The sequence below is a fragment of the Triturus cristatus genome, chromosome 7, assembly GCF_964204655.1.
Source record: "Triturus cristatus chromosome 7, aTriCri1.1, whole genome shotgun sequence".
Classification (NCBI taxonomy): Eukaryota; Metazoa; Chordata; class Amphibia; order Caudata; family Salamandridae; genus Triturus; species Triturus cristatus.
Window position 1 is genome coordinate 553787595 of NC_140590.1, and position 17787 is coordinate 553805381.

The window sequence follows — 17787 nt, forward strand, 5'->3', positions numbered from 1 at the left end:
CACTCCAACACCCATTGATTTTGATGCTGCCCTCTATTTACAAAGTCAGCTTAAATAGGAGACAGCACCTTTTTAAGACCATGAAAAACCTGGTCTTAACTTGGCGATAGAAGAAGAAATGCCATATTTTTCCTCGTTTTTGCTTTTTCCAACGGAAAAAGCAAAACACCTTTGATTGTTTATGTTCAGGAAGGTGACCCTTCTTGCACATACACAATCTTTAATAAAAAATGACGTTTTGCAACTTCCATGTGTGCTGCATTAGGCAGCACACAGAGAAGTGACAAAAAGGCATTACAAAATTGTTCATGTGCAGGAAGTGGGAACATAGCAGCATCAGTATAATGATAGACTGGGAATAAACATATGTTGCTAAATTTTACCATGCAGTTTGCAAGCAGCTGTTTGACAGTTTATAGGACACTGCTAGATTACGATTGTCCCTTATGAATTGCACAGTGACAAAAGAATCTCTGTGACAAAATCAGTAACCCACTGACCTATGCACATAAAATACTGTTTTTTAAAATGCATTGTACACGTTCTTTGCAGTAGGCATATTAACCCTCTGTGTTACATTAGATTAGTCAAAGCTACCACTGGAAAAAACTCTCATCTCGCTACAGCAGGTACATTAATCACTGGCATTTTCTTGACACTTTTATAGCGGCTCGAAAACTGCTAATTTTACAAGGAACTTTGCAGTGCTTTTAGAACTGCTGCCTGCGGACCCCCTGGGAATGTGCCACGGACCCCTGGGGGTCCTCGGACCCCAGTTTGGGAAACACTGACCTACATGATCCTCCCTTTCGACCCATTGTATCTGGCTGTGACTCATTGTTTACGCCTTTAGGACAATTCGTTGACCATTTGCTTCAAAAATTCGTTCAGTCATGGCGTAGCTATGTTAAAGACACCACACATTTTTTAAACCTTTTGAACAGCATCACTGAACAATTTTCTCCATCTTGGCTCTTGTGCACTATAGATGTTACATCTCTTTACACGTCAATACCATTAAAGGAAGGAATTGAAGCGTGTGAATGGGCACTGCTCCAGTTACCAGAAATGGCTACTAATAAGGTGCTTATTCTTGAACTACTAACATTCTGTCTTCAACACAGTTATTTCCAATGGCTAGATGAGTATTATTTACAAATCAGCGGCACTAGCATGGGTTTTTCCGGGGCTCCGGTATATGCCAACACGTTCATGTCCAAATTTGAGCAGGACTACATTTTTAACAGCAGCCAATGGAGCACCAACCTAGCATTTTATGCTCGATTCATTGATGACATTTTTTTGATTTGGACAAACTCACGCGCAACACTCAAAGCAAACATTAATGAGTTGAACGACAAGAATGTTCGGATTAAATTTACACATATCAGTGTAGAATCTCTGTCATTTTTGGATGTACTCATCACCAAGAACAGCAATTCTTTCTCAACTTCTGTTTTTTTAAAACCCACTGACAGAAACAACTTATTATTGTATTCGAGTTTTCATCCGCCTTCCTTGTTACTTAATTTGCCTTTTTCTCAAACGCTACGTACTAAAAGAATAACAACGGATCCTTGCCAGTTAGAGGGGGCACTTTCTGAACAATGCACCAAGTTTCGAGCTTGTGGGTATCCAGACCACGTGCTTGACACTGCAGTGGCCAAAACCATACAAAAAGATCGACGAGAGTTGTTATCATCGCAAACAACCAAAAGTCACACTAGACAAGTGTTCATTTCTAAATATTCCACCAATTCAAAACTAGGTGGGAATTACTCCAACATGAACCAGATTTTAACGGTTTATTTTCGGAAACGCCTCTTTTTGCATACACACGTAGTAGGAATATTAAAGAATTGCTCAAAAAATCTTCAGCAGAAAATCAGTCACCCTTCACCGGCATGCGTAATTGCTATAATTGTGTCAATTGTAATAATGTGATGATTGGGAATGTTATCAACCATCCACATTCTGGCAAACCCCTTACACTCAAATACAGCGGAGATTGTAACAGTACCAATGTTATTTACACTATTAAATGTCCTTGCGGACTTCTCTATGTAGGTAAAACTTCGCGTAAAATTAAAACTCGCATTTCTGAACACAAGAGCTCTATTCGAACAAAAAGCCACAAGTCTCATTTGGCCACGCACTGGTTAGAATATCAACATACCAATGCCCAACTCAAATTTACAATTTTAGAAATGGTTCCATTGAGATCAGATATGGATACTCCTAAGTTGTTAGCTCAAAGGGAGGTCTGGTGGACCAAATTTCTCCACACACTTGTACCAGCTGGACTTAACGATAAATTGGAATTGCTTTGTTCCCTTTGAAATGTGTAGTTTGTAAGTACTGTCCTTACCATTAATTTTACGATTTCTAGCATAGTATTCATGTCACTTTTAGCAGCGCACTGACTATTGTTCATTGGTCATCTTTCTATAGCACGGTGAATTTTTAACTTCTTTGTTTTCAATCTCTTCACATTTAATCACGTAATTTGTGTATGTCACAGTTTGCGCACATGTTTCATGGTGGTGTATTTTCGCTATACGAACATCTACCAGACCACAGTCCACACTACTCAGTGCAAAAGTGGTATTTCACTTGTTTCAGATCAACATTTATTTCCATAGCAATTCACAGTGGTGGTCCTGGTATCGTGATATTTATGATTACCACTGTTCAGTTTAGTCATGGGCTTTGACATCTTCATGAGTTTGTGATTGTGTGTATATATTTTGACTGTTCTAACATAGTCCACTCATCTCATGTTTATCGACACATTATTTAGTCGGCTTTTTTGATGCATTTCGGTAATTAGCAAATAGTCTGACCGAAGGATCGAACTCAGCTATTGTACGAACAATTACAAGCACGGAGGTTTTTGAGCACCATCATAGTTCAGTACAGTTTCCCTTACAAGCAAGGCATTTCAGGAGAAAGTATTCGTTTTAGTCCTCTTTCAGTTGTGACTACGAGTACACGCGTGGTGACGCAAGACGCAGTATTAGGAATTTTTTTTAAATGCAGCAGCTTTATGCCGCTTTTCCTTCTGTTACGCTGATCAGTCTGTGCCACATTTTTTTATCACCAAGGTAAGGGAAACTTTCTTCCCAATATTAGAGCTTACTATTGATGCTTTACAGCATACAACCACACTAGTTCAGTGGTCGATGAGGGTCTTTGGTTGTGTTTTTTGTCTCCAGGTCATAGCGTCGCCAACCTTATGTGTATGTCCACGTTGGGGACCAATTCCTACAGCGTAACTCATCGTCTTTTGGATTCTGCTAATGCGGTTTAGCTACGAGTCTTTGGGTAATTGAACTACCATTTTTTTCTAATTCCACTTTAGTTGTTTGCATTACATCAGTGTTGGATTAGTGAGCTCAAGTTTGCTTTATCTCCATAGATCTTAGTAAAACGTGATGAAGTTGCCGTATACTTTCCAGTGGAGTACGGTTCGCAGTTCTTTGTAGTAAGTACACGAGTCAGCACTGATCCATTCCACATTGAGGTCTCTTGGAGGCAGTTTCCATTATAAGCATGGTTGCTTTGTTTTTCTAGTTGACAAGAAACAAACTTCTACACTTATCATCTATTCAGCTTATTACGGCGATCTCCCGTAAGGTTCATTTACATTCCTGAGTTTTTATCTAGCACATTACCTGTCACTAACAGGGAGCGGTTCACATTGGTCTTTGGTCTTCCTTTCAGGCTCATCTTTATTGTTTAATATGACGCCAATGTTTCAAGATTCTTATTCAGTTCGTATGCTTTTTGATCATTCACAGTGAACATGACACATGCATGGTCAAGGACAAGTACAGGTGTGCTAGCACCACTCTGGTCTTGTACGATGTATCAATGAACAATGTATGAAAATTGAGTTTCTTCTTTGTATACAGTGAATTGTTGTATATGTTTTTCACTTTTATCTTTTTGAATACAGGCCCCTGAAGAAGGGATTTTGTGAGAATCCCGAAATGCATTGGGCATCATCAACTACAATCGCCATTTTTTCAGCATCAGAAGTTTATTATTGATGTTTTTAAGCATTGTGATGTGCAATTGATTTGTTTAATTTGATTTTTCTGTCATGTTTGGCTCTACTCAAAAATCTTGTTTTGAATTTTTTCCCAATTGTGATGTTTGAAAACTGATCAAGTAAATGAGCATAACTCATTGTTATGATAAGTTGCATTGATTTCTCGTGTTTATTTAAGTATTGATAATTTCACTCAACTTTATGTATAACAAGTGACAATCAACAAACATTATTATAGCTGTGCATCCGGTATACGGGTGCGTTCGCACCTGCTTTTTCGCGTGTTTTCAGGTTGGCTACCTTTTCCGGTTTGCACGCACATCATGGTTTAGAATTCCTAACACATGTTCACATTAAATCATTGTCATAATTACAGTAGTGCGCTGACTTCCTTTGATTTTGGTTCTACAGAGCCGACAGATTTCCATAAGAGATTTGATTGGCTGCTACCACATCAACAACGATGTGGAGGCAGCCACCTTAGGACTCTGGAATCAGTCCTGAGTCCTAGAAAGACAAAGAAAGAAATAAGGGGCGCAGGGTAGGGATACCTTGCCCCCTAGGCCTGGTGGGCATTAGGTAACCACTTAATAAACCACATGCTAGCTCCCGCCAGTTCACAGCTCCCCCGAGCCAGCCACACAAAATTTAAAATGTGGGTGTCCTATGTGGGCACCAAAACACCCAATAAAATATTTTTTTAACAAAAAAAAAAAAAAAAGAAAAGTGAATGCCAGGAGGCACTCATTGATTAAACACTGCTCCTTTAAAGAGCTCTTTGTTCTTCAGCTGCAGTGCAGGGCCCGCTTGTTGTTGTTTTTATGATTGCGTTTTGTGTGCTGAAAATGTTAAAAAACTCAGAGAAAAGTTAGTTCTATTTTTTTTTTTTTTTGTAACATGTCTGAGTCTTTCTTTAAAGCTCATCAAATGCAATCATAAAAACTATGTTAAAAGGACTCAGACATGTTAATGTAATTTTTTTATTAAAACTTTATAAACATTTTTATAATAATCACTATTAGTAAACATTGCATTATATGAATTATTGAAATATACATTTGATTAAAAATATCGATGCTAGATCTGCTTTATAAATATTTATTGATTGCTCACCCCGTGATAAAGCCAATAAACCAATTTTTAGGTCTCGCCTGACCCAGTGCATGCGCTGGTCTGGCGAGACTTATTGAGAGGGCTCCAAAAAGTGCTACCAGGCCAGCCTAGAGCTACAGTGCATGTGCGCGGGCACGCGCGTCGCGCTTTACCGCGATTACTTTCACGGCCGCTTTGATGTTTGATCGCGATCACTTTCACGGCCACAGTGCATAGCCAATAGGTCTCGCTTTTGGGACCTTTTTTTTTGTAAAACATTTTTATTGGCATTTATAAACAGGTACACACATAGGCACAGATGATATCGCTATTGTCATATAGGCTTACATAGCATGAGCGTCCATTCGCATCCCTTTCGGTCCCTCAATCTCGTGGGCCCACGGGCTTCTCGCCTCTACTCTGAATTGGGCTGCAGGCATGTGTCCGGGATCTACATCTGGGCATGCCCTACTGGAGCGCACGGTAGTCGCCGCGCCGCAAGGGGGCCGTGCAGTGTGATTAATCCCCTGTTAGGTGTATCATAGAGGCTATAGGGCTGCAGCCACTAACTAACCGTCAACTAACTGGGGATTGATAAACTAGGGAAAAAGGTGCACTATGTCGCGGACCATGAATACTTGTAGCTATGCGCCTGAGAGCTGGACCATCGTATGGGACAAAGTCGGGGTGGTCGCGGGGGAGGAAGGGGAGTCAGGGGAGGCGGGAGCACCGATCACTGCCCATACAGGACATGGCGGTGGAACCTGTGGTGTCTACCTCTGCGTGCCACCGGGCGCTTGGGCTGCTTGTGCATTTCCCGGGGTGGGCTCCGGATTCGTGGGCGCCCCCGGGAGGTCAATCATTCTTGGACCCGCCACAGCTGCTGTTTCCTGCGCGAAAGCGTGCATTAGCATGGCCCATGGCAGAGAGATCGGGTGTTTGCGCATCCCCCGGGCCTCCTCTGTTCTGAGTGTTGTTTCCTCTGCCTTGCCCCAGTTCTTGACTGCACCCACCCATGCCGCTAGGGGGGGCCCTCCCGGCGTCTTCCAATGCATAGCGATGCATCGTTTGGCTAGGAGCAACACCAGGAAGGCATACCGCCCTTCTACCTTCTTTTGTTTATGTCGCCCATGGATGCCCAGTGCACACGCCTCCCATGTGTTCAGGTAATGTAACCCCGTAACCGTTTTAAGGGCAGTATGGATCGTGTGCCAGTAACTATAAAGCGTCGGGCAATCCCAAAACATGTGCTTAAACGAGGCAGCGGGCTCCAGACATCTGGGGCAAGCCAACACACCGTCAGGGAAATATTTCTGTAGCTTTTCGGGGGTGAGATACGCCCTGTGTAGGATATGCAGCTGTATGTTCTTAAACCGGTAATTGCGGGACACCTTTTTAGTGTATTCAAGGGCCCTGGTCCATTCACTATCGTGTAGAGGCCTTTGGAAGTCATTTTCCCAGTGTTCTCTGAGGGGTGCCAGCATAGGACTCCGCAGGGTCCGTACAGCTTTATAGATCCAAGTGACGAGATGGCGTCCTGGCCCCATCTGCAGTGGGGCATGGATGACCGGGTGCGTGGGGGGTTCCGTGTCGATCACACGCCACTGTCTGCGGCAGTCCGTGAGAAGTTGCCTATGCCTTAGGAACTGCCCCCTGGGAAGCTCGAAGTCCCCGACCAGTGCATCAAAGGTCTGCAAGCTTTCCCCGGAGAACAGCATACCCACCTCCCTCACAGCATGATCCGTCCACACCTGCAGCATTCGCTCCGTGTAATGCGCCCGACCCCTGGGGAGCCCCACCAACGGCAGCAGCGGAGAGTACAGGGGAGTATCCCGACTAAGTCGTAGGACACGCGCCAGACAGGCGCGCGCTGTCTTGACCTGGAGGGGCCGGGATAGCGGAGGTGTTGCACCTGGCAGCAGCATGCGATGGACAGTGGAGGTTTGAATCCGCCCCGCCTCAGTGATCAGCTCCCCTTGTGCCCGGCCTGCCGTCCAACATGACACCCACTGTAATTGGGCGGCAAGAAAATACGCCTCGAATGAGGGAGCCGCTAACCCACCCTGGTCAAGGGGTAATTGCAATTTTGCCAGGGCTATACGCCGGCGGCCGTTGCCCCATATGAGGGTCCCAAGCAGGGTATCCAGCTCACGGAACAGGGATCGCGGGGGGACCACCGGAACATTGGACTCGCTTTTGGTACCTTATAAGTATTTAGTTATGCAACTGTTGCATGGCTAAACACTTATAAGGTCCCAAAAGCAAGACCTATTGGCTATGCCAATGCTTGTTTATATTTTGGTGTTGTGACTCTGATAAAGTCAGTAAGTCTGCTGGAGTTCAGCCAGAATCCACGAGACCAAACGCAGGCTGTATATGCCAGAAGGCTTTGTGGGGTGTGGGGTTGCTTGCCTGAAAGGGGTTGGATGCAGGCCAGGCCACGAGGCCAACCCCATGCTGGTCACGGTCAAAGGCCATGCGCAGTGTGGGATTGACTGCCTGCAAGGGGGCTTCGGCTGTGCGCGGCATGGTAATCAAATATTACTTTCCATTTTTAAAAAACACTAGAAATTCACATAAAAATCAAAAGGTCAAACTGACATTGTTTGGTATAGTAATAATACATTCCATTAAAAAAAACGTTAGAAATTCACTGAAAAAAACAAAGGCTAAGGAGGCATCATAATTAAGTTACATGTCAGTAAAAACTTACTATTCTAAATTAACAAAACCACTGAAATTCACCAGCTATATTTATCTCAAGTAACTATAATGCATGCCCCGAGTAACTATACTTGTGCCCTCGGCATGCACCCCTAATTACTTCCCATATTACATCACTCATGGCATGTTCTATAACATCATTGATAACATGACTACAACATTGGAAATTACATCATTGATGACAAGACTATGTGTGGAGGGGAGCGAATTCTAGTAACTTTAGGAACAAAGTTATAGTTATTTGAGATAACTATAACTTGTGAATTTCAGTGGTTTTGTCAGTTTAAAACGGTATGTTTTAACTGACATTTTCATAACTAGAACGTCACTTTAACCTTTGTGTGTGTGTGTGTATGTATTGTTATATTCTTGTATTATGTTTTATTATTGTGCTATATTTTTTCAGACTGAACCAGGGAAGCAAAGATACATGAGGGTTGCAAGGATTAATCTTTTGCATTGCTTGGTGTTGAGTTCACAAACTGGTTTGAGAACTGGTTCAATAAATGTAATTTTGAAAGAAATAACACTTTTAAATTACCGCTAATAATTTATCCCCTTCACTGAACTATGTGAAATTTGAAATACCATCGGAGCTGGATGTGCCAAGTATCTACCAATTACTTGCTGATACATGAAAAAGCCCCAAATTTATTAGCACATCAAAAAATGCAATTCACATGGAAGTCTGAACTGAACTCAGGGGTTCACCCCACAACTAATAGCACTGAGCATCAGGGAGTGGGTAGGACAGGTCCTAAACCGCTATACTCTTCTTACTTGTAACACTGCTGTGATGGTGGCATGATGGGATGTAATCAGACTATGGGGGCAATATAAGACCCCAACACAGCGAACTTGGAAGTCCAACTTAGACTGGTGTTTGAGGACTGAAAAACTGGTGTACCAGGCAAGGGGCTGCCCACAAAAGTTTGACGGGATATGGGGCCCGTGGAAAAGCACAGATGAATCAGACCGCTAATGGATGAAAAAAGTGGGGGCCCTTGGAGAGGGTTTGGCACTGGGGTGTTTTATCATGGAACAACGGTAACGTCACTGTATGTTCACATATGTACGAAAGCTTAGTCATTAGCACTAAGAGGTAAGAGACAATGGTCCTCCTATTACCATTACTGTATTCGAACCGGTATACCTCACATGTTTGTTCCAAGACTGGTGTTATGCAAGAAAACAAGAAAAAGGTACAGAGTTCTTCTAGAGAAGATAAGAAAATGTACTATCCCGTGTAGGCGGTACCAAGTGGGCCTGGCTGTAAGATAAGCAGGTCGTGAAGAAAGGGGGGAATCCCTTGTTGGAACTAGGGCTCTCACACACCCAGCAAGCTAGGTGTCATGCTTCATCATTTGAGCCTGCCCCTCGTCAGGTCGGCGCTGCAATACCTGACGGGCACCCAAAGTTGGGGCTCTTTAGCGGGGATCTTTTGTTCCCGCCGATGGGTGCAGTGGGGGTAGGGGCCCTAGTGTGTGTAGATGTAAGTGTAGTGAATATAAAATAGGTTCTGTTTGTCCACTAAGACACTTTATTATGGTGGTAAACAGCCTAATTAAAAAGTAATTGAGGTGGGTATTTAGAGCTAGAGGTAATGAATCTAGTTATGTGTACCCTACTCTCAATGGGATCTACATGTTTCGTGTCATAGTAGCCATAGCGGTCAGGGCACTTCCTCAGGATCAGTGGTGGAACTATCTACATTATGTGGATATGTGAAGACTCTACATACCACACAGGCTTGGTAAGGTAAAGAAATCTGCTGACAAGGAGGTCTTGCAACAGTTACCGGCGTGTAAATACGGACTCCAATTCGGGTCCAGCGTGTAGAGACGCTACAGGTAAAGCACCTACCCAGTCGCGGGTAAAAAGAGCACATCCTTAGTACCCAAGTACCATTAAAACAAAAATAATACTATCAGTTAACAGTCGTATGTAAGTCAGGCAACTCATTAAAAACAAGTGATCATCATGCCTTTAAATATGGATTTAGAGAGCTATTTGGGGGATCTGAGTTAACAGGCAGTGAATTTATCGGGTCACTGATTGTTAGGCCATTACTGGCATCTACTGTTAGTGCCCCAGTCCTGGTGGTTAGGGATGAATAAAAGGCCACGTTAGGGCCCAATGTATTGGTTAAGAATTCATGTCCTAAAGTGATGGATTTTGTTTGGGAGTTATCTTTGAGTTGAGTATGCTATCACCGTACGCCAGGGATTCCACCAAACAGTTGTTGCTGGAATAGACAATGTAGTAGTAGTGGGGTTAAACATCCCCTGTCCCTTAGTTTCATCTTCATGTCAGAATTTAAGCTGGTTTTCCTATAGCCAGCTGTTGTCTCCTTTACTTCAGCTGATACAACCACAATGATAAACCCAGCCTCAGTAACCTCAGCATCAGAAAAAGGTGAATTATTCATTTAGGGCATTGAAACAATTGGGCATGTTCTAGTGTTCAACCTGTAATTTTTAATGCTGTTGACAAAGGCGTTTGTTCTGCATGTCATTTGCCTTATAGAGGTTTTTCTTTTGTTTTCTAGACAAAGGTTTTAATTAATCAGATGTTCCTAATGGAGCTACCATTGGTTGAAATGGATGTGTCAATCTCAAAGCCTGTCTTTGTAAGAGAAGGGGAGAACTTTGTCATTAGTTTGGATCAATACTGGCTCAGGTTCTACTAATGTTTCTGAGTAGGAGTTGAATTATCCGTTTGGGTCTCAATTGCCCCAGATACATTGTAGCCTGGATAGTGGGTCTAGAGGGGCTTGAATCTTTAACATACTCTACCAAAGAAGACATTATAGAAAGGAGATTTGTCAGTTTATCAATTATGGGACAACAATCACAAGTTGTCTTAACCAATCTGGACTCTGCTTTGATGGAGGTAAAGATTGTATTTAAGACTGGAAAGCATAGTATCAATTGATGTTACAAAGGTAGTTAGTGCCTGAAGTACGTCAAATTGAACTTCCAGTTTCTCAGATTGCCAATTTAAAGTGGAGATTGCTGATTCCAAGGGATGACAAAGTAGTCAAGTTTTTAGTCATATTGTTTCAACCATTTGCAAACTAGGCGTTTTAATTCTGTGAGTATTGCATCGATATTTCCACATAAAGTGTGTTATTTAGTAAAAAAGAGAAGGCGGCGGCGGTAGAGTCCCATTCTACATGAAATATAGTTATACAGACTATACAATTGACAGCATAATATATCCATTAATATCAACAGTACATATATAGGGTTTTTTTTTTTATATATATATTTTTTATTGAGATTTTTCATTTAATGCAAGCAAGGTACAGCAATTGTAGAAAGTAAAACAAAAATACAGTACACATAATATACTTAATAGTGAAAAAAAAATATATATATATGAAGGACGTCCAGATACATAAAAAAGAGAACATCTTAATTCATAATCTCATTAATCCAATTCTCTAAAGGGCTCCAAAGTTGTCCACCCAACCTTCTCCTTTTCCTGCCTTTAACCCTATATATAGCCTTTTCCAAATTATACTTAGCTAGTAAACATGCTCTCCAAGAGGGGAAAGAGGGAGAGTCTGGACTCAGCCAGGCTTGAGTAATGCATGCCCTCCAAGTAGACATAGAAATAAAAAGAAAATGTGTCTGACCTGCAGATAAATCAAGTGATGACACACCTATTAATACTAATTCTCCTGACAAAGTAATTGTCTGACCCATCAGTATTTTTAGAAAAGTTTGGATTTCAAACAATACAAAAGACAAACGAGGGCATGCAAAAAACATGTGAAGAGCATCTGCTGCATAGAGTCCGCATCTGTTACATGATGTACCTACAGTAGTTCTCCATTTACTAATTTTAGCGGGTGAGTAGTATAAATCGAATAAAGCCATATAGTGCTGTGTACGTGCTCTCCCTGTTATTAGTATAGTGTTGGCCAAAACGATTGATTCTTGAATTTTAGTATTAGTTATCCCCAATTTTTCATTCCATTTATTTTGACATAGCAAAATATCATCAGGAAGTGAAGCCAAAAGTAAATTATAATATGTGCCGATCTTTTTTTTGATGAAAAGACTGTCTATAAGAGGAATCCTCGACAGCCGTGATCGATCTTGTGGACGAAGAGTGTTAAAAAAGCTATGTATCTGCACATATTTAAAATAATCATTGCGGGTTAAATTGTATTTGCTCTCTAACAGTGAGAAGGGGATTAGCTGGCCATCCTGCCAAAGATCACCTATACAGTTAATACCTAAGTTACGCCACCGAGTCATTACTGCATCCTGAAAAGTTACTGGAAAGATATTGGATGATTTGAATGGGGTATACACCAAGATTTTGTCAATACCCATCTGCCTTTTAATTAGCCGCCAAGTGCCGAACGCAGCACTCAAAAACTTGAACTTAGTTTTTTTTAAATAACTAGGCTCTATAATTCTCAAAAAACTTCCGTGACATTCTGTACCCATTGCAAATTCATAGATAGATGGTGTATGGCTAGCTGGAATGCGTAATCTAGGCCCAATTATCAAAGGTGAAATAAACTGTAACACTGCAGTCAGATAGTAAAAAAGAAAATGAGGGATTCCCCAGCCGCCTCTTAATTTAGGAAGGATCATTTTTTTTATATGACCTGCGGTGACCTCTATACCCCCAAAGAAATCTTGCAGACATTCTTTCCAGCTGTTGAAAAAAAGTCAGGGGGGACGCTTGGGATTGCTCTAAACATATATAAGAATTTGGGTAAAATCATCATTTTTAGAACACTACATCTGCCGAATAAAGATAAGTGAAAATGATCAATGCGTTCTAAAGATGACTTCACTTTTTTAAGCATAGGTGTAAAGTTAAGTTCTGGAATAACGGCAACTGGTGATGTAATTTTTATACCCAAATAAGTGGCTACTGAGACTATATTTAATTGTTCTGGGGGATTCGGACCTACAAACAAAATGTGTGTTTTTTGTATATTTAACCTATAGCCAGAGAAGTTACCAAATTGAGATGCAAGGTCTTGTATTTTTGGTATTGCCCCCTTAATATCTGTTTTCAATACAACTATGTCATCTGCATAAGCGAGAGCTCTATATATTGTAGCAGCCACTTGAACTGGTTTTATGTCCTCTGTATTATTAAGTCTGTTTAAAAAGATATCAATATATAAGGCAAAAAGAAGAGGTGAAACGGGGCAACCCTGCCGAGTCCCACGATGTATACTAAAGGGAAGAGATTTCTTCCCACCAATACTAATGCAAGAAAAAGGGGCAACATAGAGTGCTTTTAAAGCTGTGACCATTTTAGGGCCAAAGCCTTTTCGGGTGAGAAGATCCCAGAGATATGGCCACGCCACCCTGTCGAATGCCTTTTCGGCATCCAACAGGGTGACACCCAAATCTACACTTGAGCCATGGGCCCAGTCCATCAAAGCAATCACTCGTCTGACATGGTCAGTGGTGTCTCTGTTAGGAATGAACCCATGCTGTAAGTGCGAGACTATTGTAGAGATAACCCCAGAAAGACGGGTTGCTAGTATTTTAGAGTAAATTTTGCTATCAGCATTTAAAAGAGATATAGGTCTATAAGAAGCCGGTTGTAAGGGTGGCTTCTCCTTTTTAAGGAAAGCCATAATGATTGCTTCACTCCAAGAAGGGGGTGTTATCCCTTTCTGTGCTTCCAAACATGTAAGAATTAATGCCTGCTTTAACACATGCCTAAAAAATTTATAGAATTCGAGAGGAATTCTGTCTGGTCCCATGGCCTTACCTACAGGTAGAGAAAGAATGGCTGCTTCTATCTCCTCCCATGTTATATCTTTGTCTAATAAAGCTATCTGCATAGGTGACAACCTGAAGATGTCATTGTTGATGGTGAAGTTTGAAATCGAATCCGGTGAATACGCGATCACCTCCTCCATATACAAATTTTTATAAAACAGACGAAAAACCTCCAAAATTTTATCAGGCTGCTCGTGCACCTGGCCAGATTCGTCCTGTATTTTATTTATAGTATTAAAACTTTCTTTTTGCTGAATTGTTTTTGCCAAAATATGTCCAGACCTCTCGCCTAGCTCATATACCTGTGTATTGAAAACAGCGAGTTGTTCTGCGAGTTTAGAAGCAAAATTCTCATATAACCTAGACTTAGATATAGCTAAAGTAGCTTTAATCTTCTCGGTATCTAGGGAATTCTTGATGGCTTCAACTAGTTCTATCTCACAAACCTGTATTGCATTATAATAAGTTGTTAACTTGCGCTGATATTTTCTTTGCTTGTTAATTGAATAGGAGAGAGTCTCCCCTCTCACCCCTGATTTAAAAGCATCCCATACCATTTGAATAGTCTTTGAGCCCATATTGAGTTCGAAAAAATCCTTAATCCATTTTTCCATATGTGCAATGTAAGATGGATCTACTAAAAGCCTCCGCTCAAATGACCATGTTGTTGCTTTACCAGGTAATATAGAGTCTATTTTAAACTCTGTTACTATGGGATTATGATCCGAAATTATTTTTGGAAATATCTCATACTTGCAGTTGAATATTAAAATAGAGGTTATGAAAAAATAATCCAAACGGACAAATTTTTTATGGGGTGCCGAGAAGAAAGTATAGCCAGGAAGAGTATTTCTTTTTACAAAGCCTACATCCCGAAGGCCAAATTCAGAAACCAAGCTATGTAATGCTTTAAACATCTGCCTTTTTGAGCCTGTATACACTAAATCATGAAAAATATCAAAATCGGGTTCCAAATGAATATTTAAATCCCCACAAAAAATAAGAGTGGAAGGCCAATCTGCAATATATAGGGTTGTTTCTCCTTTTTTAGGGTTAGCTAAATATTTTCTCAAGTTGTTCTGAAATATCGCTAAGATAGGATTTGTATGGAAGTAAGGACTCATATACTTCAGGCTGCTCACAGCATGTAGTAGGATCCCTAAACCAGTTTGTGTATATATAGGAGCAATTCTCTTTTTCAAGCAAATTGCAAATCTTCGCTTGGCTAACAACAAAGCAATAGCAGTCAGTTTTGGAAGGGGTTTCACATATCAAATTAAGGCCATTCTAGGTGACATAGGTAACTGAACTTGGCATCAGTGCAACCACTACATCAGTTTCATGCCCCAAATCCAGTTCCCATTTTGGCTTTATGTTCAGATCTCCAAAATCTAACTGGTTCATAGTACATTTATACACTTGCGTGATCAATTTAGTGGGACTTAGGTTAACAATAATCAGGCTGGGCAGCTCCCAATCTGCTGGTTCCTCCGGCATTATAAGGAATAGCTCCATCACGACCCACGCAAGTGGTAGTATATCAAAATATCCACGGAGGTACTATTTTAGCCTAGCGAGCATTCAATGTCAGAATTTCTTATTGTTAAAAGTGTCCCCTAATGTTAACAAATTTTTGCTATGCTACTGTTTAATCACCACAAGGTCTCTAGTCAGTTTCAAAGCAGGATTATTGAGAGTTGTTGAAAATATGATGTATATGGCTTGTCTATCCCCACCATTTTGGATAGCCTATCCCAAACCTACCTCGTGCATTTCATCATGTGTATCTCTCCACTTGTTCGACTAGGTCTCTATGACAACACTGTGTGCAGCGGACCAAGAGCAGCCAGTCCCACTTCGATGTCACGATGTGGGGACTGAAGAGTATTATAATATCAATGATGTGTGAATTGTGACTGGGCCATGAGGTAGTAGATCTCAAAGTTGGGCACAGCAAATTCCCCCATATTTATAGGGCAATAGAGGATGTGGTCTAACGGCTAAGGTGTTCGCTCTCAAACCTGGGGAACAGGGTTTGAGTCTCAGCAATGACACTCAACATCCTATGATTCTTAATCTCCCCGTACCTAATAAAATAAATGTGTCCTTGTGTAACACAACTAGTGCTCATGTAAAGCTCCGATACCTTCGGGTCAAGTTCACGCTATATAAAACTCCAGGAAAAAAAAACATCTTGCTTCACTCCTTTGAAGGTTGTTTGCAACCCCATGCCAAGCTGATCAGCTGGGATGGAAGCTGCATGAAAAAGGCCTTGTTCAATGGTATTTGGAACAAATGTAGCAATCTGGGGAGAAGAATCATTTTCTCCAGTCCAACTCTCCCAGCCATCTACAGCGGCAGCTTAATTCACTTATCAATTGCTTGGTAACATTTATCACACATTTCCCATAATTTTCTCTAATTATTGTGACTAGGTCCCAATGATACCAAACTCCCAGATATCGTGCAGGCTCCAGTTGCCATTTCAATGGTATCTGCAACTCTGGAGCAGATGTCTGCCTAATAAGGGACATCATCACTGATTTGGACCAATTGATTTTCAAACAAGACCACTCACCCAAATATGGTAATCTCCACAATGTAGTATAGAGGTTATGTGTAAGCAAAAGCAAGATATTATCAGCATATATGCATATTATAATTCTATGTACACCCAATTTTATGCCCGATTCAGATGGTTCTCCCTCAGAAGAATGGCAAGGGGCTCACTCACTATAGTACAAATAGGCAGTAGCATGCATCCTTGCTGGGTTGCTCTTTGTCTTGTTATCAATGGGTAGGGAGGAGGAGGAACAACAATCACCGCCCGTATCTTCCAGTGGTGCAGAGTCACAGAAATTATATTCTGCTCAACTCTTAGTAACACCTTATAGACTACTCTATGGGGGGGACGCAGTACAACACACTCAAAATACCTATCTAACCTTAATACAGATTTTGATCAAGAATACAAATTCACAACAGACTTACACAGCAGATGGGTACAAGCATGCATAAAAGCAGCAGGGATAGCTCAGATCGAGCTGAAAAGATAGTGGACAAGTGGTCAAAAGTGGACAAGTAATTGTCACAGTTTATAAAACATCCCTTCCCTTTGAGGCTCCAGGTTTTGTGGGCTATGGGTACACTGTATGAGAGGATGGCATCTTAGCAATGCTTTTGCTTAGTGCTACAAATTTGGGCCTAACACCCTTCTGTAATCTTGTGTTATTTTGCATTGCTGTCTTCTGCCTAGTGTAAACACAGAGTCCTATTTGTTCCTGATGGAAACGATAATGCTGCATGTGTATTTTAGGTGCTATTATCCATTCTTGCAGCCTCTTTGGAGAAAGTGTATCCTCAGCAAAACCCCTATCCATGACCAAGAGATATGGGACAGGAATGACATGTTAGCACTTACCAAAACAACAGGGACTGCAAACTTTAGCATTACTGTCTGAACTGTGAATCTCTCATTATCAAGAGCAGTCACTGGACGGGAGCGTGCAAGATCCAACCAACACCTGCAAGAAGAGTCAGAGAAGATTTCAGGTCACCATAGCCATGTGTGACATTGAGAGTTCATAACTCAAGGAATAGCCACCTAGCCTTTTCTTCAACAAAGCATTCAGACTTAGAAGCTGCATCAGCCTAACTCTGTTCGATAACGTGACTTCAGATCTTAGCAGGCTACTTACCTCACCTTAGATCTTATTGAGAGCTCAGACATCATAGGACTATCTATCTATATTATTCTGCTTGTGAACTGACACCCATATCGCAATGGGCACCCACCAGAATCTGAGAATAAGAACAGAGACCTGTGGACTATACATCTAACATAAGAGCAAGAGATCAGATCTCCACAACGCAATTACCTTACCCCTGCCTGGAAGTGAGAATTGCAATCTGAGGGTGTGTCCATCTACCTTTATGTGCTAACAGACGTTCAGAACTCAGTATGCTATCAAACTGATAGACCTAGAGCTTAGAACATCGGACCATTCACCTCATGGAGGCAGACCTACGGGAAAAAGGCTAGTGGAGGCCTGAGGAGACATGCATCTAATCATTTTATAGTGAGAGTTCACATTTCAGAGGCCATCTCTATAGTCCTTTAAAGCAAGAGTTCAAATCTCAGGGAGGCAT

At 41.4% G+C, this 17787-nt stretch overlaps 1 protein-coding gene across 8 annotated transcripts in view; it reads right to left on the reverse strand.

Moving 5' to 3' along the window:
• TMEM94 (transmembrane protein 94) overlaps positions 1 to 17787 on the reverse strand; it is an 805258-nt gene that overhangs the window by 531618 nt on the left and 255853 nt on the right. For all 8 annotated transcript variants that reach the window (XM_085617011.1, XM_085617013.1, XM_085617005.1 and 5 more), the window contains exon 8: positions 17060 to 17162. In XM_085617011.1, coding sequence (XP_085473137.1) covers positions 17060 to 17162 — 103 coding nt within the window. The remainder of the gene's footprint in view (positions 1 to 17059; positions 17163 to 17787) is intronic.